General features: G+C 40.7%; 1 protein-coding gene across 3 annotated transcripts in view; it reads right to left on the bottom strand.

Annotated features, from left to right (window-relative positions):
* Positions 1-21,190, bottom strand: part of cep97 (centrosomal protein 97) — a 92,910-nt gene that overhangs the window by 13,522 nt on the left and 58,198 nt on the right. For all 3 annotated transcript variants that reach the window (XM_072260194.1, XM_072260192.1, XM_072260193.1), the window contains 3 exons: positions 17,827-17,960; positions 9,374-10,145; positions 859-934 (listed from right to left, as the gene is read on the bottom strand). In XM_072260194.1, the coding sequence (XP_072116295.1) occupies positions 859-934; positions 9,374-10,145; positions 17,827-17,960 (982 nt within the window). The remainder of the gene's footprint in view (positions 1-858; positions 935-9,373; positions 10,146-17,826; positions 17,961-21,190) is intronic.

Raw genomic sequence — 21,190 nt, 5'->3', positions numbered from 1 at the left:
AATTGGGGAACATGCCTTATGAGAATAGGTTGAGTGAACTCGGCCTTTTCTCCTTGTTTCGACGGAGGATGAGAGGTGACTTGATAGAGTTGTACAAGATAATGAGAGGCATTGATCATGTGGATAGTCAGAGGCTTTTCCCCAGGGCTGAAATGGCTAGCACGAGAGGGCTTAGTTTTAAGGTGCTTGAAAGTAGATACAGAGGAGATGTTTTTTGTTTACTTGTTTATTTTTTTATGCAGAGAGTGGTGAGTGTGTGGAATGGGCTGTCAGCAGCGGTGGTGGAGGCAGAAACGATAGGGTCTTTTAAGAGACTCCTGGATGGCTACATGGAGCTTAGAAAAATAGAGGGCTATGGGTAAGCCTGGGTAGTTCTACGGTAGGGACATGTTCGGCACAGCTTTGTGGGCTGAAGGGCCTGTATTGTGCTGCATGTCTCCTATGTTCTATAACAGTCTTTTATAAAGAGTGCTTTAAAACCTACTCCTTATGAAATATAGATGATGGACCATGGAATATCCTGAATAAATTCCAGCTTGGAAAAGTATGAACACGAAATCAATTTTATTTTATTTAGAGGTCAGAGGAGAATGGCCAGACTGGTTTAGACTGACAGGAAGATGACAGTAACTCAAATAACCATGTGTTACAATAGTTTGTGCAGAAGAGCATATATGAATGCACAATACATTAAACCTTGAAGTGGATGAGCTACAGCAGGAGAAGACAATGCTGGGTTCCACTCCTGTATCTAATAAAGTGGCCACTGTGTGTATATAACACCATGGACATCGGAATTTTAGTGTTAAGTAAAATCTTAGTCTAGATGATTGGACCATATGCAATAAAAGTAGATACCTCGTTCCATAAGAACTTTACAGCTTCTTCTTGTACCATTCTTTGAATACGCTCTTGTTCACACTCTTTCCGCCATCTACATAGAGAAATAAAGATTAAAAAATGAAGACACGAGGAGCCATTCTGGCAATCAAAAAATAGCCATCCAGCCTAATCTCACTTTACAGCACTTAGTCTACAACCCTGCCCATCCTGGCTCCTGAAGTGTATGATCTATGTATTTGTTAAGTGCGTTTAGGATTTCTACCTCCACCAAAGATGTGCTGATTAATGGTTAAATGATTACTGTTAACCATCACTAAGAAACGTGGTACAAAAATCAGAGTGAATGAACAGGCATGTGACAGAACAGGTTCCAGGGAAATAAGTGAGATAATGAGACAGGTTTTAGAGGAGCTGACATTGACCTAATGGGATCATTTCAAGAAAATATGACTCTGACATGTTTAGTTTTCTACCTCATGGCCAAACAGGAGATTATAGTCCACCAACTATAGTGGACAAACATAAGCACTAAGAAGTTTTAATTTCAGTAAGTATTAAAGGACTTAAGTGCTTTGATTCCTAGCCTACTCTGAACAAAGATTTTTATGAGATAACAATTAATTAATCATTAAGAATTGTTAATACTTCCGTGTTGCATGATTTTCTTCGGGGACAATTAAGTAAAACCTTTCTGTGATTAAGCGTCATCTTGGTCTTTCTTTTTGTAGAGCAGAGCTCTTCCCTATATACAAATGCAAGTATTGGAAAACAGGAAGATAGGGAAAACCTGAAAAGGAAAAACAGAACATCAAGCAAGCAATAAAATGAAAGGAAAGATAGTAAACTAGCATAAAATATATAAAAGGATTGTAAAAAAAAAATTATAATTATATAAAGCGGAAAATAGTCGCTAAAGAGAACATAGGTCCCTTATAAGAAAGAAAAATTAATATAGACTTTGAATTACTATTTTGTATTGGTCTTCGTGGTGGAGGACATATCTTAACATGCCAAAGAGAGGATGTTATAGATAGGACAAGATAAGAGGGAAGGATCTTGATACAATCACTGTCACTAAAGAGCTAGCGATGAGCAAACTAGTGAGTCTAAAGGTTCATAAGTATCCTGATGGAATGCATGCCAGGGGACTGAAAGAAATGGCGGAAGTTATAGCAGATACATTTGTGATAATTTACCAAAATTCTGTTTAAAAAGGGATAGAGGAAAAGGCTGGCAAGATGGGGCCAACAGTAAACGGCATTGTACTGCAGACAGTTCACGAAACGACAACAACTTCTTCTTTTAAATATACTACTAATCTATGTGCAATTGGGACCTGTAATTTACATTTTAATCATGTGTTTTTGGGCCCACGAGTGCTTTTGCTGTCTCCAAGAGAATTTGGCATGGTTGAGAGCCAGATTGAGAAGAGTGTTCAGCCTAATGGCAGAGTGTGAATCCACGAAAGGCTCCAATTCTCAACCAACTCACTGATTAAAGCAACATGCAAGATTGAAATCAACAAGGACGAGAGCAGAAGGCAGACAGGTGTTCAGCACCATCTGCCTGCGTTTGACCAGTCTCCCTCTCCCTCGCTGCTGCCAGGAATCATGGGTCTTGAGCAAGGTTTGATCTGCACAGTTTGTGGATTGGACTAATTTTTAGAGAGCTCTGCAAGTTCATGTTATATGTGTTTCTGGTTACTCTTTTTTTATTGCTATTCTGCACGATTTTGATTGGGACGGACTGGCTATGCGGCCTACAGTCAACGTGTTAGGGTTAGCACTAAATTGAACTGAAATAAACTGAACATTCCTAGACTATTTCAAGGACTCTGCAGTTTGATATTTAATATTCACTCATTTTTTGCCACTTGCGTGATTTGTTGTTTTTTTTTTGGCAGCATGATGTTTTTCTTTGAGCGGGTTCCATGGTGTTTGTTTCATAGCTGTCTGCAGGAAGACAAATCTCAGGGTTGTACACTGTAATATTGATGTGACTCGGACACCGCTGTAGACTGAACAACGTTTATTCACCAGATTTCCATTTTTACTTTTTCCACGTCCTGACGTCATACGCACTCTGACGCTACGAATACTCACACAATACATTACATCCCCCTTCTCAAAATTTTTTTTTTTTTTTTTTTTTACAACACTCTGAATTACCAAAACAATGCCTCTAGGTATGCCCTTCTTACAGTGCAACAACCGTGACATAAACTAAAAAATCTTACCTTCTTGTACTGTATTCTGCATTGTACCTTACAATACTAACAGCAGTGTATTTTCTTTTACTAACATAGACTAATAAACCTTTTATTTCACACCTTGGAACTTATGACATGTGTGACTTTGCCTCAAACTGTGTGATACTGTTTGTATGTCTAGTCTCTGTATCTAGCTGGAAGTTTGACTTGTCTCCCAGCCCGTGTGTGATACAACTGTGACTGTGCTGGTCCTTCACCAGTGTCAGTCTCTCGAGTGACCTCTGTGTCTTTGCGGTCTGCATCACTCTTGGTGTCGTTTGTTTCTACGTCAGTATATGTGGAAACTCCCTCTCGCCTGTCTTCAGCAGATGCTTCCTGTTCCTCCTGTCCACTCTTCCATCCGGCGTGCGAACTATGAAGGATCTTGGTTGCTGATGTCTGTTCACAACCACAGCTGATTGCCAGGTGTCTCCTCTCTGTATTCTAACATTTTCACCTGTATGCAGATCTGGCAACTGTCTTGTATGTCTGTCATAGTCGCTCTTTTGCTTTACTTGCTTGTACTTTTGCTTGTCATGTACTTGAGCATTACCTTCAGGAGTCAGTAGAGTTGTGGATGTTGGCAGTTTGGACTTCAGACGACGTCCCATCAACAGCTGCGCAGGAGAGAACCCCACACCCTCAATCGGTGTGTTGCGGTATTCAAGCAGAACAATGTCAGGGTCACTGTTGCTGCTTTGTGCCTTCTTGAGCATGTTCTTGACAGTTTGTACAGTTCTCTCTGCTTGTCCATTAGACTGAGCGTGCCCTGGACTGGAAGTAACACGTTGAAATTCCCAGCTTTCTGAGAACTCTCTGAACTCACCACTGGCATATTGTGGACCATTGTCACTAACAACAATATCTGGAATACCATGTCTTGCGAATGTCGACTTCACTGCGGTAATGACACCGCCACTGAACGTGTCACTTAACTTGGTGATCTCCAGATATTTTGAATAGTATTCCACACAAAACAGATATTCTGCACCATTGTAGTGAAAGAGATCTGTGCCAATCTTCTCCCATGGTCTTCCATGGTAGTGGGTGGGGAAGCAGAGGCTCTCTTGGATTGCTGTTTTTGTTTACATTACAGACAGCACACTGAGACACAATGTCCTCTATCTAATTTGACATGCCTGGCCAAAAGAGAATGTCCCTTGCTCTTTCTTTACATTTCACTATCCCCAGGTGTGACTCATAAATTCTGTTGAGCATTTCCTGTCTCATTTGGTTTGGTACGATAAGCTTTGCCGTTTTGAACATTAGTCCTGATGCATAGCTGATTTCCTCTTTAAATGTCTAGTATTTCTGCATTTCCTTTGGAACATCTTTTCTTTCTGTTGGCTATCCATTCATTGTAATGTATCTTAGCATTTGCATTTCAGGATCATCTGCAGTCGCTTTCCTGAACATGTTCAACTTCTCCTCAGAGATGGGTAGCTGAGGTGTAATCCAGTTGACCTCCAGCTCTCTTCCTAGCAACTCTTCCTTTTGCTCTTTGAGGAAAGCATGGCTCAAAGCATCAGCCATGTACAGTTCCTTTCCTGGCTTATAGGTGACTGAGAGAGTGTACCTCTGTAGCCTGAGAAGCATCCTTTGCAGCCTCATAGGAGCTTGGCGGAGTGGCTTTTTGAAGATGTTCTCAAGTGGTTTGTGATCACTCTCAACCTGGATTTCTTTGCCATATACATATTGGTGGAATTTCTCACACCCATAAACTATGATGAGTAATTCCTTCTCGATTTGAGCATATCGGTGTTGACAGTCCTTAAGTGCTCGTGACCCATATGCCACAGGCCTCCCATCCTGCAGTATAACAGCTCCTATTCCCTCCGAACTGGCATCCACAGACATCATAGAACTTCGGCGCTGGTGTATTGGTAACCAACTGCTTTAATGTGTCAAAACTTTTCTTTTGTTCATCTTCCCAATACCATTCAGTGTTGCTCTCTAGTAGCTTTCGGAGTGGAGCGCTGACCTCTAATAAGTTGGGAATGAATTTGGCAAGATACTGTATTATGCCCATGAACCTCAACAGTTCTTGCTTGTCTTTGGGTGGTGGTAGCTGTACCATAGCTCTGACCTTTTCATCATCTGGTTTTAGCCCATCAGCACTGAGTACATGACCTATGTATTTAACCTTTGTAGTTCTGATCTTACATTTACTTTTGTTCAGTTTTAGGCTGTACTCACGTGCTCTCTCCAGGAGCTTCCTCAGTCTCTGATCATGTTCCTCAATTGTATCACCCCATATCAGCAAATCAATGATGTTGACCACCCTGTCCAGGCCTTCAATCATTTGTGCCATGGATCTCTGGAATACCTCTGATGCAGAAGAAATCCCAAAGGGTAGACGCAGGAAACAATATCTCCCTATGGGCGTGTTGAAAGTGCATAATTTAGAACTTTCTTCATCCAGTTTGATCTGTGAGAAGCCTTGATTTGCATCTAATACTGAAAAGTATTTCACATTAGGCATGCGGGAGACAACCTCTTCAACCCTGAGCAGCGGAAAGTGCTCCCTTTCGATGGCTTGGTTGAGATCTTGTGGATCCATGCAAATCCTCGTCTTTTTTTCTGTGACCACTGTCATCCTACTATTCACCCAGTTGGTCGGTTCCATTTGTCTTGTCATGACTCCCATCCGTTCCTTTCTGTGTAGCTCGTCCACTACTTGATCCCCGAGAGCTACTGGAATCTTTCTCGGGGCATGCACGACTGGTGCAATAGTTGGATTAATCTGGATATGGTGTTTCCCTGGTAAACATCCTAATCCAGAAAACAAGTCATCAAAGTCTTTGAGAATGTCATTTTCTTTTTCATCACCATAGATTCGCTTCATCAGCCGAGCTTTGTGCATGTTGCTTTGCCCAGTATTTCTGGAACATGTTGCTGTACTATTTCAAACTTGGTCTTGTATTTTTGACCTTTGTACACACAGGTGAATGCTTTTTTTTTTGCCAAGTGGCGCCATCTTGTGGCCGAAATATGCAACAAGCTTGCAGGTGGAATTTTTCAGTCTTCCTCTGATGTCCAGTGAGTTGAATGTTTCTGCTGACATTACATTGCACTTTGCCCCGGTGTCAAGCTTAAATGTCACATTCCTCCTGTTTATTATCAGATCTTGAGTCCAATCATCTTCATCTCCATCGCAGCATTGTCAATATTCTTGATGCATACCTCCTGTTCCACTCAACTGGGCCAATGAACATGTCACTGTTGCCCTCATTCTGTTCCACAGCATGCATTTTCCTTGTGTGCTCCTTCGATTTGCACATCTTTGCAAAGTGATTTCTTTTCTGGCATAACTTGCATGTCTGACCAAAGGCTGGACATTTTCTGTATCTATGTTCATAACCACATCTGTTGCAATTAACTTCCTTTTGATCATCCTGTGGAGCTGGCTTTATCCCACTCTTGTCAGTTTTCACAGTTTTTATTTTGTGCACTTCAATCTCTTCGTTGAGCACTTTAACCTGACAACGTAATCTTGCTGGCACGGCAAACATCAATCGCCTTTTCTAATGTAAGATCCACCTCTCTCAATAGCCTGCCTCTCACTTGATCATCTCGTAGGCCGCATAAAATCCTGTCACATATTAAAGACTCATGCAGTTGTCCGAACTCAGTCTTTTGCCTTTGCTGTTCAAATCTGTTACATAGGCGTCTATGGTCTCTATTGGTCCTTGAGCCCTCCTGAAAAACCGGTGTCGGATGTACGGTAGGTTTTTTCTCGGTTTGCAATAATCTTGAAACTTTTTCTTCAACACTTCAATTTTATCTTGTTCATCATCTTGCAAGACAAACGTGTTACAAACCTTCATTGCCTCTTCCCCCGCCACATGCGGAAACGTAGCACATTGCACTTTCTCCGTCTTTTCAGCTACGCCGTTAGCAGTGCCAAACAGCGCAAACTTCTGGATCCATATTTTCCAGTTCTCAGCAAGATTACCTTGTAGGCTTAAACTTGACGGTGGCTGTAACTGTGACACCTTTTACGTGTCTTCTCTTCCTTTTTTTTTGTGATCTCTTCTGACACCATGTAATATTGATGTGACTCAGACACTGCTGTAGATTGAACAACCACGTTTATTCACCAGACTTCCATTTTCACTTTTTCCACGTCCTGACGTCATACGCACTCTGACGCTACAATTACTCACACAATACATTACATACACCGCATACATACTTTGACAATAAATGTACTTTGACCTTTTTATAGATCACTTAGCTTAACATCTGTAGTGGGTAAATGCTTTAAGCTATCGTTAAGGACAAAATAATGTATAGAAGTGGTTCCATCAGGTAGAAAAAGCATGAATTCATGAAGGTCAGGTCCTGTTTGACAAAAATACTGTACTTATTTGAGGATATAATGAGCACCGTGGATTAAGACGAACAGATGGATGTTGTATACTTGGATTTCCAGAAGGCATTCACTAAGGTGCTGCATAAGAATGCAAGGAGTTGGGGTACTGTATTATCATGGATAGAGGATTGATTAACCAATAAAAAGTGAGGGAGAAATGGGTATTCCTCTGGTTGGCAGCCAGTGGTGAGGGGAGTGACGTAAGAGTTGGTGCTGGGCCCACAGCTGTTCACAATATACATTAATGATTTGGAAGAGAGGACTGGGTATCAGTAATCAACAATCTACATTTGTTGATGACACTAAATGGAGTGGAATAGCAAATCGTGCAGATAATGTGAAGAGTCTGCGATGAGATTATAGACAGGTTGTGAGTAGGCAAGGCTTGGCAGATGGATTTCAGTATCGGTAAATGCGAGGTCATCCACCTTGGAAGGAAAAAAAAATCAGGTTATTAATTAAATGGTGAAAGATTGCAGCATGCTGTTGTGCAGAGGGACTTGGATGGATCACAAAAGGTTGGTTTCCAGGTGCAATAGGTTACCAAGAAGGCTAATGAAACATTGGCCTTCAGTGCTAGAGGGATGGAATCTAAGAGCAGGAAGGTAATCCTGCAGAATACTGGGGAGGCTGCAACTGGAGTATTGCGTGCAGTTCCTGTCTCCTTAATTGAGGAGAGACATATTGGCTTTGGATGCAGTGCAGAGGAGCTTTAGGAGTTTGATTCTGGAGATGAGGGGGTTAACCTATGAGAGATTAAGTCATCTGGGACTATAATTGCTAGAATTCAGAAGACTGGGAGGGAATCTCATAGAAACATAAATTTATGAAAGGGTTAGATGAGATGGAGGCAGGAAAGCTGTTTCCACTGGTAAGTAGGACCATGGGACACAGCTTCAAAATTTGGGGGAATAGATTTAGGACTGAGATGAAGGGGAACTGCTTTTCCCAGAGAGTGGTGAATCTGTGGAATCCCCTGTCCAGGGAAACAATAGAGGCTACCTCATTAAATATTTTCAAGACAAAGTTAGAAAGATTTTTGCATAGCAGAGTTATGGAGAAAAGGCAGGTAGGTGGAGCTGAAACCATTGTCAAATCAGTCATGGTCTTACTGCATGGTGGAGAGAAGGCTTACTCCTGCTACTTCTTAAAAGAACTGGAGTAACAGTTACTGTTTGTAATTTGCAATTCATCTATAGTTGCAGTATTAATGTAATACTCAAGTAATTAGGCCACTAGTTAGGTCTGGAACTTTTATGGCTACATGTTTAAGATATATATAGGAGAACTTGCGAGACAGGCAAAAGCAAGAAACATAGCAAAGTCCGTTCATATAAAATGAACTAGCTGAATGCATGTTCATGGAAATACAGCCAGAATAGGGCTTTTAATCCATGTGTTTTGAGACTTGTTTGAGAGATGCAAGACACTTTATCCTACAGTGGTATTCCCTTTTAAAGCTCAGAGACACATCACAGATAATGCTTCGTATAATGCTGTATATTGTGTTTGGACACTTGTTTAACACTTATTTGTATGCCATTTTATTCCTTACTTATTTTTAAAAAACAGGATTGGCAAATTTGCTTAAATTCACTTATTTTTCTTTCAAGGCTAAAACTACTACTCACTCCACTAGTCATAAAAGTTGGTGGAAAATTTGGATTAGTTTCAACAACTGGTTATTTTGACTTAGTTGAATTAACCTTAGCAAACTGAGATTGTTACTTGGATTTACTCTCATTGTAGTATACCAAAACAGAAGAAAACATGATATCAGAGAATTATTTAGTTAATGGATTGACAAATGGCTTTGGATTTCCATTTGTCTAAACACAATGCACATAATAAGTGCATTATGTATTTTCAAAAAAAAATGTAGAAAGCTTCCCTCCCTTATACTTCACCTGAATACTTCTTCAGTTAAGTATTCCACATGTTCTTGCATCCGACGTAGCCGGATTTCACAACGTATTTCCTTTGCTTGTGGATTCCAGTTCCTCGTGTAGAATCCACGCCAGCATGCTTGAATCCTTACAGCTGCTTTATTCACATATTCTGGGGTTGCCTCAGTTGCTTTAGACATATCAGATTTATTTGGCTTTGTGTCTTCTTCCATCATCTCCTGCATGGTTTCCACTTGCACCTGACTTGACAACTTGTCTGGAAAACAGTGCTCCTTTGTTAATTCAACTGACATTGGGTTTTCGCTTTCACCTAAAGTGAAGGTCGCAGAAGATTGCATTGGACTGGATGCATGCAAAATCTTGCCACTCTCTACTTTGCTTCTCTCACAAGATCTTCCCGCCCATGGTTCATGATCTTCTGCTGTCCTTGCTGCCTTCAGATATCTTTGGTCATCATTATTTTCGTGGTCAACTCCAGTTTCCAAATGCAGTGGTGCTGAGGTATCACTGGGAGTAAGACCATCTGTAGGAAGCATCAAATCATGGGAAGGTGAAAGAGGCGACATTGCAGTAGTCACAGGCATAAACGTGGATTCAGAAGACAGAAGACTGCTGTTCAATTTATCTTCATCAGTCTGTATATCCTCCAAGAAGAGCTCACCATGACAGCATCTTGAAGCCTCTCCAGGAATTGGTGAGAATTGCTTAATTGCTTTGTGCTGCTGTCCATGGCCACCCACTGCAACCCATGAATTAATGCGAATTACAGGTTCTAAAACAAAACAAAATAATGTTACATGTATGCATGTCTGTTATTTTTTCCCCCTTTTGTGCCCGTGCAGGCCAAGTCTCAAATATAAAAGGATATCACCACAACTTACAAGCTGTATAATTTACACATATTTGACTAAATAAGTAACTTCTATGTTAAATGATTACAATCAAATCCTCCTTTTAGTTCACTATAATCTTGGCAAGACTAGTATCCAATTCTGTAAGCCCACATTGAGCTAGTATTTCTCAAGCAGTATTTTCTCCCTCCATTCTTGCACAGTCATTTCCAAAGAGTGCCTCAGAGAATTAGCTTTGCCTTATCATCTTTTTCATCTACAAGTACCCTTAGAAACAGGATCAGCTTTTGCATGTAAACTAATGATATCAAGATCTACCTATCAGTAACTTCACTCAATAACATCACCTCTTCATCACTGACAGAAGCCTGCTATCATAATTAGGAAACAAATTAGAAATTCCTTTAACTGGATATTAGGAAATAAAAATGAGTATTTAAGCCAAAACATAACTATGTTATGTTATCCATTAGCTATATTGCATTTAACATTGAACTTTAGATACCTCAGAAGAATGAGAGTAGATCTTATAGAAACATATAAAATTATGAAAGGGATAGATAAGATAGAGACAGGAAAGTTGTTTCCACTAGTAGGTAAGACTAGAACTAGGGGACATAGCCTCAAGATTCGAGGGCGTAGATTTAGGATGGAGATGAAGACGAACGGCTTTTCACAGAGAGTGGTAAATCTGTGGAATTCTCTGCCAATGAAGCAGTGGAGGCTACCTCAGTAAATATATTTAAGACAAGGATGGATAGATTTTTGCATAGTAGAGGAATTAAAAAGTTATGGGGAAAAGGCAGGTAGGTAGAGATGATCCATGGCCAGATCAGCCATGATCTTATTGAATGGCGGAGCAGGCTCGACAGGCCAGGTGGCCTACTCCTGCTCCTACTTCTTATGTTCTTATGCCTCAGATTGTGAATAAATTGTCAGTTTTTCCCCTGTTTAAATGCCTTAAGTTCCAAGAAAGCAACCTCTTCCTCAATGTTGCAAAAATGAAGGAGCTGGTTGTGGATTACAGGAGGAATGGAGACGGGCTAACCCCAATTGCCATCAATGGATCTGGGGTTGAGAGGGTGAACAGCTACAAGTTCCTCAGCATCCACATCACTGAAGACCTCACGTGCTGTGTGGTGAAAAAGGCACAACAACAGTGCCTCAGACGGTTGAGAAAGTTTGGTATGGGCCTCCAAATCCTTTCTACAGGACTCTGCAGAGACTGGTGTGGACAGCCCAGTGCAGCTGTAGTTGTGAATTTCCCATGCTTCAGGACATTTACAAAGACAGGTGTGCAAAAAGGGCCCAAAGGATCATTGGGGACCCAAGTCACCCCAATCACAATCTATTCCTGCTGCTACCATCTGGGAAATGGTACCACAGCATAAAAGCCAGGACCAACGGGCTCCAGGACAGCTCCTTCCACCAGGCCATCAAACTAATTAATTCACGCTGATTTGAGTGTACAGTCGGCCCTCCTTATCCACGGGAGATTGGTTCCGGGACCCCCCGCAGATACCAAAAAATGTGGATGCTCAAGTCCATTATATAAAATTGTGTAGTATTTGCATATAACCTATGCACATCCTCCCGTATACTTTAAATCATCTCTAAATTACTTATAATACCTAATATAATGTAAATGCTATGTAAATAGTTGTTATACTGTATTGTTTAGGGAAAAATGTCAAGAAAAAAATGCTCAAACAACGAGTGTTGGAGAGAGAACTTCCGGGTTTTCTGGACCCGTGATTGGTTGAATCTGCGCACGCGGAACCTGCAGATAAGGAGGGCCAACAGTATTTCTATGTTACATTGACTGTTTTATTCATTATGATTTCATTTACTATGATTGCACATTTAGATGGAGATGTAACGTAAAGATTTTTACTCCTCATGTACGTGAAGAATGTAAGAAATAAGGTTAACTCAATTCAATATAACTGTGAGGATTTCTACAAGAACACAACAGGAACAAGTTACATTCATTTGTGCACACTATTCTTCCTGCTGCACCCAAAATTGTATTAATTACTCATCACTTACACTGGAGAATACATATGAATACCTTGTGTGAGGTTGGATGCACTGCTTTCACAGAGCAGAATGGAGATGGTGGAAGTGCATGTTTAAATTAATGGCTGTGATCAGAATTAAGTGGATCTTTTCCCATTTCTTAAACCAGGAATACGGTAGTATAAGTAATTTCCTTTCACCTCAGTGACTTTCAAACTAAACACCCCGATGGTATTTTCATTATTGCAAGTGATTTTAACCATGCAAACCTAAAGACAGTTCTGCCTAAATTCCACCAGCATGTTGATTTTGCTACCGGGGAGAAGATAAGCTGGACCTGGTTTACACGAACATATCAGGTGCCTATGAAGTAGTCACTCAACCTCACATTGAACTCTCAGATCACTTATCTATGTTAATTCCAGCATACAAACCAGTGATCAAATGGGTCAAACCAGTTCTAAAGGTGGTGAAAACCTGGCCCGAGAGTGCAATCTCTGCACTGCAGGACTGCTTCGATAATATGAACTGGAGAATATTCAGGGAGGCTGTTACCTATGGCAACCTTGTTAACATTGAGGAATATGTGGATTCTGCGACCAGCTACATAGAGAAGAGTACTGAGGATGTTACCATCACAAAACACACACAGGTGAGGGCAAGTCAGAAACCATGGCTTACTGCAGGGGTCTGTGCACGGCTGAGGGATCATGATGCTGCTTTTAGATTGGGAGATGCAACCTCTCTCAGGGAAGCAAGAACTGCGCTTTCCCGCTCCATCAGGAAGGCAAAATGGGAGCATTCTCAGAGAATTTACAAGCACCTCTGCAATACCAGAGTCTCATGTGGCACGTGGCAGGGAATTCAGAGGATTACGGACTACAAATCTACTATGTGGCACAGTGACCAGGATGCTGCACTCGCTGAAAGGCTGAGGGTTCGCTACGTCCGGTTAGGTGCGCAGAACAAAGTGCTGGCGAGGAAGGCACCCCTTCCTCCAGGGGAGCAGAGATTCTGCCTGGCTGAAGCTGAGGTGAGGAAGACCCTGGCCTGAGTCAACTCACGCAAAGCTGCCCAATAACATACCAGGTCAGGTTCTGAAAGACTGCGCAGGCCAGCTGACAGAGCTGCTGACGGATATATTCAATCTCTCTCTAGAACAGCGGTCCCCAACCACCGGGCCGTGGACTGGTACCGGGCCACAGGGCATGTGCTACCGGGCCGTGAGGAAATGATTATGAGTCAGCTGCACCTTTCCTCATTCCCTGTCACACACTGTTGAACTTGAACATAGGGTTGTCAACTGTCCCGTATTTGCTGGGACATCCCGTATATTGGGCTAAATTGGTTTGTCCCATACGGGACCTCCCTTGTCCCGTATTTCCCCCGCTAAGGTAGAACGTTCCTATGAAACCTTTCATGTGGAAATGGCGTAAAGCGAAGAAGCAATTACCACTAATTTATAGGGGAAAAATTTTTGAGTGTTCCCAGACCCAAAAAATAACCTAACAAATCATACCAAATAACACATAAAACCAAAAATAAATAACACTAACATATAGTAAAAGCAGGAATGATATGATAAATACACAGCCTATATAAAGTAGAAATAATGTATTTACAGTATAGTCGGGAAGATGAAGGCAAAACCAATTTGTGGGGAAAAAGATTGGCATGGACGCGCATGCGCACACAGGTGCCCACGCAAGGCTTCATGGTCATGGTAGTCTTTCCTGGGGTAAAGTGTCCCAGGATTTGACTGCTACTTTTGTCCCTTATTTGGGAGTGAGAAAGTTGGCAACCCTAACTGTAAAAGACATGTTGAGGTGAGTTTAGCCCTACTTGTACACCCCCCTCCCCCCCACCCCCAGTCGGCCGGTCCGCAAGAATATTGTCAATATTAAACCGGTCCACGGTGCAAAAAAGGTTGGGGACCCCTGATCTAGAACACCCACTGTCCTCTTGGTTTTCAAGGCGGCAACCATCATTCCAGTGCCAAAGGCAGCAACAGTAATCTGCCTAAATGACTGTTGTCCAGTGGCATTAACATCAACCATTAAGAAATGCTTTGAGCAGCTGGTCATGGAGCACATTAAAGCCTTCCTCCTGGCTACAATGGATCCTCTCCAATTCACTTATTGCTCAAATCAATCCACTAACGCACCACTCTGTCCTGTCCCACCTGGAAAATGGGGTCTCATATGCCAGGCTGCTGTTTATAGTCTCCAGTTCAACATTCAACACCATCATACCCTAGTGGTGGGGAAACTGTCTTCGCTGGGTCTCAACATCTCCCTTTGCAATTTGATACTGGACTTCTTAACAGTAAGGCCACAGTTCGTCCGTGTGGGCAGCAACATCTCTCATCCCATCACACTGAGCACTGGCACCCTCCCAAAGCTGTGTGCTCAGCCCGCTACTGTTCACGCTGCTGATGCATGACTGTGTTGCAGGATCCAGCCCAAATTGTGTCAAATTTGTGAATGACACAACAGTTGTTGACCTTATCAAGAACGATAACGAGACAGAGTATAGAGAAGAAATAGAGCACTGGTGCATTGGTGAGAGAAGAACAACCTAGCCTGAACATAGAGAAGGCAAAGGAAACCATTGTGAACTTCAGGAGGGTGCAGACAAGCCATCCCTCTCTGTGACTACATGGCTCCTCCATAGAGAGAGTGAAGTGCACCAAGTTCCTGGGAGTTCACATCATGAATGACCTCACCTGGTCTCTTAATATTACCTCCCTGAACAAGAAAGCACAGTAGTGCCTCCATTTCCTAAAAAGATTGAGGCAAGCAAGGCTCCCCCCTCCCCGTCTTAACCGGGTTTTACAGGAGCACCATCGAGAACATCTGGACAAGTTGCATCTCCATCAAGTACGGGAGCATACAAGCATTAGTCCCTACAAACAACTGTGAGAACAGCTGAGAGAATCATTGGGGTCTCCCTACCATCCATTAGGGACATTTATCAGGAGCATTGCACTGCATACACAGGGCCCTTAGTATTATTATGGATCCCACCCATCCAGTATCCTCTTTGACTTTCTACCATCAAACAGAAGACTATGATGCAATAAAACAAGAATCGTTAGGATGAGAAACAGTTTCTTCCCCAGGCAATCAGGCTTCTAAAACTCCCAGCCCCATTGCATTCAAAGTGTCACAGGTAAATCTGTTCCACAGCTTCCAATATTTAAAATTAACGCACTCTAGTTTGTTATTTATGTGCGATTCATCTGTAGATTTTATCTGTACCTTCATAAGTTATCATGTGTTAAGCTTTACACCATGGTTCAAAACAACATTGTTTTGTTTTTTTATGTATACATTATATACATGTATATAGTTAAATGACAATAAACTTGACTTCCATTTATGTGTAATGCCTGGTTCATATTTTTGCTGTTATGCTGTACGTATTTCATTTAGCAGTTCTGTAAGATCAGTCTGTTCTGTTTTCAGCCTGTTTGGGTTACTGTTGAAGATAAGAGATGAGGAGAAATGGGTGTCATCCAATTAGGATGGTCGAATTAAGGGGAGGTTTCTCCAGTGAGGATCACTGAGGTTGGGTTTGGGGTTTTTGTTTGAGAGGAGATGAAAAGGGAAGTCACAGAAGAGAAGAGGTCATAGGATTCGACCTGGAGTAAGACCATGATTCAACGAAGCCAGGGGCAAGACCGATTAAGGATCGGTGACTATGGAAAAACTTTGAGCTCCAACACCTGCACATTTGACTGTTTCATTAAAATGAGCCCTTTTTTTTGTTCTTTTCTATCCCTTTAGTCAAATTAAGGTTCAAAAATATAATCTTTTAATTGTGTGCGGAGTACTGTCTGTTATTTGCTGGCACTAATTTGTAACGGTAGCAAATGACACAGCATCCACACAATCAGGGGTTTGAGTGGAAGGGCACCTCAATCTCACGAGTTTGGCGGGGCCAGAGGTTGTCTTCCCTAGACTTACGCAGCCAAGGAAACCAGGGGGTTTCAAATGCAATCATTATCTTAATACATTAAACTTTTCTTTGATATTCATCTTAACATTTGATAGTTACCAATCTGATGCCCTATTACTATTCATCATCCTTGTCTCTTATTCGTCTTTAGTTTACCAGGATTGAGGGCGACTGACTTTCAGTCTGATTTTGTGAGACCTAAGGCAACCGAAAACGTGGTAACTGTAGATTCTTCTGCAGGTGCGGCAAGAAACGTCTGAAAGCCTTTCTGTGCACAGCTGATGCACAGATTTGAGGCTGTCAATACCATTCAAAATACTCCTCCTCCACTTTAGACCATCTTGGACCAGATATTCTCAAAGTATTAGTCGAAACGACATTATCTCCCCTCCACACAAAAAAAAATGTGGCTTTAAGAATAACTTTGAATTTTTTCCACCAACCTGTAAATAGTATTTTAGGAAAAGTTTCACCAAGGCTCTATATAATTGGTGCAAGAGGTTTCTACTCTAGTACTCAAATCCTCTTTCAATAATGATTTATATACTATTTGCCTTCCAAATTACTTTGAGTCAATGTTAATTTTCAGTGATTCTTCTACAAGAACTTCCATATCCCTCCAAACATGAATACATTTCACCTCTCATTTTAAAAAGCTCTACTTTCTAATTTTTTTTTACAAAGTAGACGACCTCACAATTTCCACATTATACAGTATTCCATTATATGACATTACTCATCTCTATCCCCCTGAAGTCTAAATGTATCCACCTCATTCTTCAATAATCCTCACTGAACCAATATTGATCTCTTCATTTGATGATAATGGTAGAGGAGGGAGATGTCAAAACAAAAGGTTACAGAGAGTGGGATATAATTTTGCAGCTGTTGATATCCTTTAACATTTCACAATGGCCAAGTTTATGCTGCTACATTTGATTTGAATCCATTGAATTTAACAGAGTGCCATATTATCTGGAGGAAAGTAAAAACAAAATGCTGGAAATGCTCAGGTCAGGTAGCATCTGCAGTGAGAATGTTTCTCAATGACACTTTAATCATATGGAGGCATCTTTCCTATCAAGATGGTTTTAATGGAAACAATATCCTATGTAATGCTCATTCCTCCCAGTTTTGGCAACAAATGCATCTTCCACAGGCAAGTCAAATAGGAATCCAAACCATGATAATAAAATATGAACTTTGTTATCTACCCTTCCTCTAACCTTCAGATACATTCTTTGTACTCCACTCAATAATTTTATACATTTACTGAACTGCTATCTGTTCATCTATTTGCCCCAACTTCATGTGCCTGAATTTCTGATTTCTACATGTTAGAGGTCTTCTGATATGTAAAACCTTTTTAAAAAATATGAAGTTAGTCAAACAGATTGCTACAAAATATTGTTTTACTTCTCCATTCAATATTAAATCTCTAAAACTATGAGCAGCTTTTTCAAAAAAGTGCCAATATCTTACAAGTTGTCAAATAAGCACATTTAAAAGACAGAATTATCACCTTATAACAAACAGATTGAATGATTTTTGAATGCATGGTATGAGAACCACCATCAAGTCACTTGGAATCAAAATATATTGTAGTTCCTGCATTCTCCCTACCTTTCATGTTACAGACAGTGTGACTTTGTGTTGGACTGCTGTATTCGCTTGACAATGACAGCTCCAAATTGGGACTTGAACGTGGAATATGGTTGTTGTTCTGGAACTTTTCCATCAATTCTAATTGGTGAAGCCTGGTGCCAGACCAAAAGCAGTATAATATTAGCTACTAAGTTAAATCTAAAATGCATTTTGTTTACAAAGGTAGTTGCAATCGCTCCATAATTCTATGGAATATATTGACTGAATAAAATATATATATATGTTCAAACCTTTTATTGAAGTTGAAAAATGTTCATACAAGTATAATTTTAAGGATTTAATTTTAAATGGGGAATAGTGAGGTACAAAGTACAACAGGAGATAGGAATGACATATAAAAAGGATAATGTTATGAAGGTCATAGGAGATTTTAACATGCAGGTAGATTGGGAAAATCAGATTGGTGGTAGATTTCAAGAGAGTGAATTTGTAGAATGCCAACAAGATGGCTTTTTAGAGCAGTTTGCGATTGAGCCCATTAGGAGAAAGGCAATTCTGGATAGTGTGTTGTGTAATGAATCAGATTTGATAAGTGAGCTTAAAGTAGATGAATCCTTAGGAGGCAGTGATCATAATATGAAAGAATTAACCCTGCAGTTTGAAAGGAAGAAGTTAAAAATCAGATGTATCAGTATTACAGTGGAGTACAGAGGATTGAGAGATGAGCTGGCCAAAGTTGATTGGAAGGGAACACTAGCAAGGATGATAGCAGCATAACAATGGGTGGAGTTTCTGGGAGCAATGTGGAAGGTGCAGAACAGATTCATCCCAAAGTAGTAGTACTGTAAAAGGAGAATGAGGGAACTGGCTGACAAAGGAATTCAAAGACAACATAAGAGCTAAAGAGAGGGCATTAAAGATAGCAAAAAAATAGTGGGAAGCTAGAACATTGGGAAGCTTTTAAAAACCAATAGAAGGCAACTAAAAAAAAAGCAATAAGAGTAATAGACTAGACAATAATACAGTATAAAAGAAAATACCAAAAGTTTTTGCCATACGAGAGGATATCGGACCGCTAGAAAACAATGCAGGAGAGGTGCCAATGGGGGACAAAGAAATGGTGGACAAACTCAATAAGTATCTTGCATCAGTCTTCACTGTGGAAGACACTAGTAGTATGCTAGAAATTTAAGTGTGTCAGGGGGCAAAAGTGAGTGTACTCGCTATACTAAGGAGAATGTGTTCGAGAAGCTGAAAGGGCTAAACATAGATAAGTAACCTGAAACATATAACCACGCCCCAGGATTCTGAACAATGTAGTTGAAGAGATTACAGAGGTCTTAGTAGTGAACTTTCAAGAATCACCAGATTCTGGAATGGTTCCAGAGGACTGGAAAATTAAAATGTCACTCCACTTTTTAAGAAGGGAGGGAGGCAAAAGACAGGAAAGTATATGCCAGTCAGCCTGACTTCATTCCTTGGTAAGATGCTGGAGTCCATTATTAAAGATGAGATTTCAGGGTACTTGGCAGCATTGGCAGCACATGATCAAAAAGTCTGAAGTCAGCATGATTTCTTTAAGAAGATGTCTTGCCTGACAAATCTGTTGGTATACTTTGAGGAAATAAGAAACAGGAAGGACAGAGGCGAGTCAGTGGATATTGTCTACGTGGATTTTCAGAAGGCCTGTGACAAGCTGCTGCACCTGAAGCTACTTAACAAGATAAAAGCCCACGGCATTACACAAAAAATAGCAGAAGGCAAAGAATGGGAATAAAGGGAGCCTTTTTTGGTTGGCTACCGGTGACAGTGGTGTTCCATCTGGTTTGGAATTAGGATCGCTCCTTTTCTTGCTATGTCAATGATCTGGATGACGATTTGATGGCTTTGTGGTCAAGTTTACATAATATACAAAGATAGGTGGAGGGACAGGTTGTGTTGAGGAAGCAGGAGAACTTAAACAGATTGGGAAAATGGGCAAAGAAGTGGTAGTAAGAATAGACTGCAAGGAAGTGTATGGTCACACACGTCAGTAGGAGGAATAAAGGTGTAGATTATTTTCTAAACTGAGAACAAGTTCAGAAATCAGAGGTTCAAAAGAGACTTCTGAGTCCTCATGCAGAATTCCCTGAAGGTTAACTTGCAGGTTGAATCAATGGTAAGGATAGCAAATGCAATGTTAGCATCATTTCAAGAGGACTAGAATAAAAGATCAAGGATATAATGCTGAAGCATTGGTCAGAACTTACCTGGGAGTATTCTGAGCAGTTTTGGGCCCCTTATCTAAGAAAGGATATGCTGCCATTGGAGAGAGTCCAGAAGAGGTTCAAAAGAATGGTGGCTCTGGGCTTGTTCCGACTGGAGTTTAGAAGTGTGGGGGGGGGGGGGGGAAGTCTCACTGAAGTGTACAGAATATTAAAAGGCATAGATAAAGTGGACATGAGCGGATGTTTCCTATATTGGGAGAGTCTAGGACCAGAGGGCACAGACTCAGAATAGAAAGATATCCCTTCAGAACAGAAATGAGAATAAATTTCTTTAAACAGAATGTAGTGTACCTGTGGAACTCATAGGTTGGATGGCCTAATTCTGTACCTATGTCTTATAGTATTACTTGAGCTGCATGGGGATTATAAATGATGATTTTCATCATCTATTTACAATATCCATTTGTATACGATACCCAAGGAAGATTGTAGCAACAAATATCTTTAGCTTTAGACATTTAAAACCACATTACTTGTTTTCTCTCACAAGTATTAGGAAACTTGCAATTTCCATTTCAAAGTTACAATCAATGATAATAAGGGGCAGAACCTAGTGTAGGGAGGGTACAAATTGCAATGAACTATAATAAACCAAATGGAAGATGAAATCTGTATTTGTGTAACAACTGGATTAGCCAGGCTTGAAGAAACTATCTGAAACAAGGATAAGTATTCCCGTGAAAGGCAGACTAAAACAAGAGATTGTGGAGGCTACAGATTGACAAGGATGTCTTAAAGTCAGTGGAGTAGTTTCTTTAAGATCAAACAGGAGATAGAGGATTTGCCATGTCAGACTCAGTCTAAACAATAAGCTAGCCAGAAGAATGAAGATCCGTGTTTCACGTTTGTATGAGGGGAAACAAATACAATAACTTGAAATATATACAAGCAGAATGATATAATTTCAAAACTCCCTGCACATCCTTTAAAATCTTCAACGGCTTCTGGTCCTTGTTTGAAAGCTGGTACCTACACAATGACTGCTTTCTGCATATTAAGTTAGTCATTAAATTCTGTTGCAGTTTTTGCTTCTGTGTGGCTACATGAAAATTCATTAAACGACCTTCATTAATACTAATTCAACATGCAAAAATATCCCCATCTTGAAAAAGGAG

The sequence above is a fragment of the Mobula birostris genome, chromosome 6, assembly GCF_030028105.1.
Source record: "Mobula birostris isolate sMobBir1 chromosome 6, sMobBir1.hap1, whole genome shotgun sequence".
Classification (NCBI taxonomy): Eukaryota; Metazoa; Chordata; class Chondrichthyes; order Myliobatiformes; family Myliobatidae; genus Mobula; species Mobula birostris.
The sequence above is the reverse complement of the archived record's forward strand: the minus strand, read 5'-3'. Positions and strand labels throughout refer to the sequence as shown.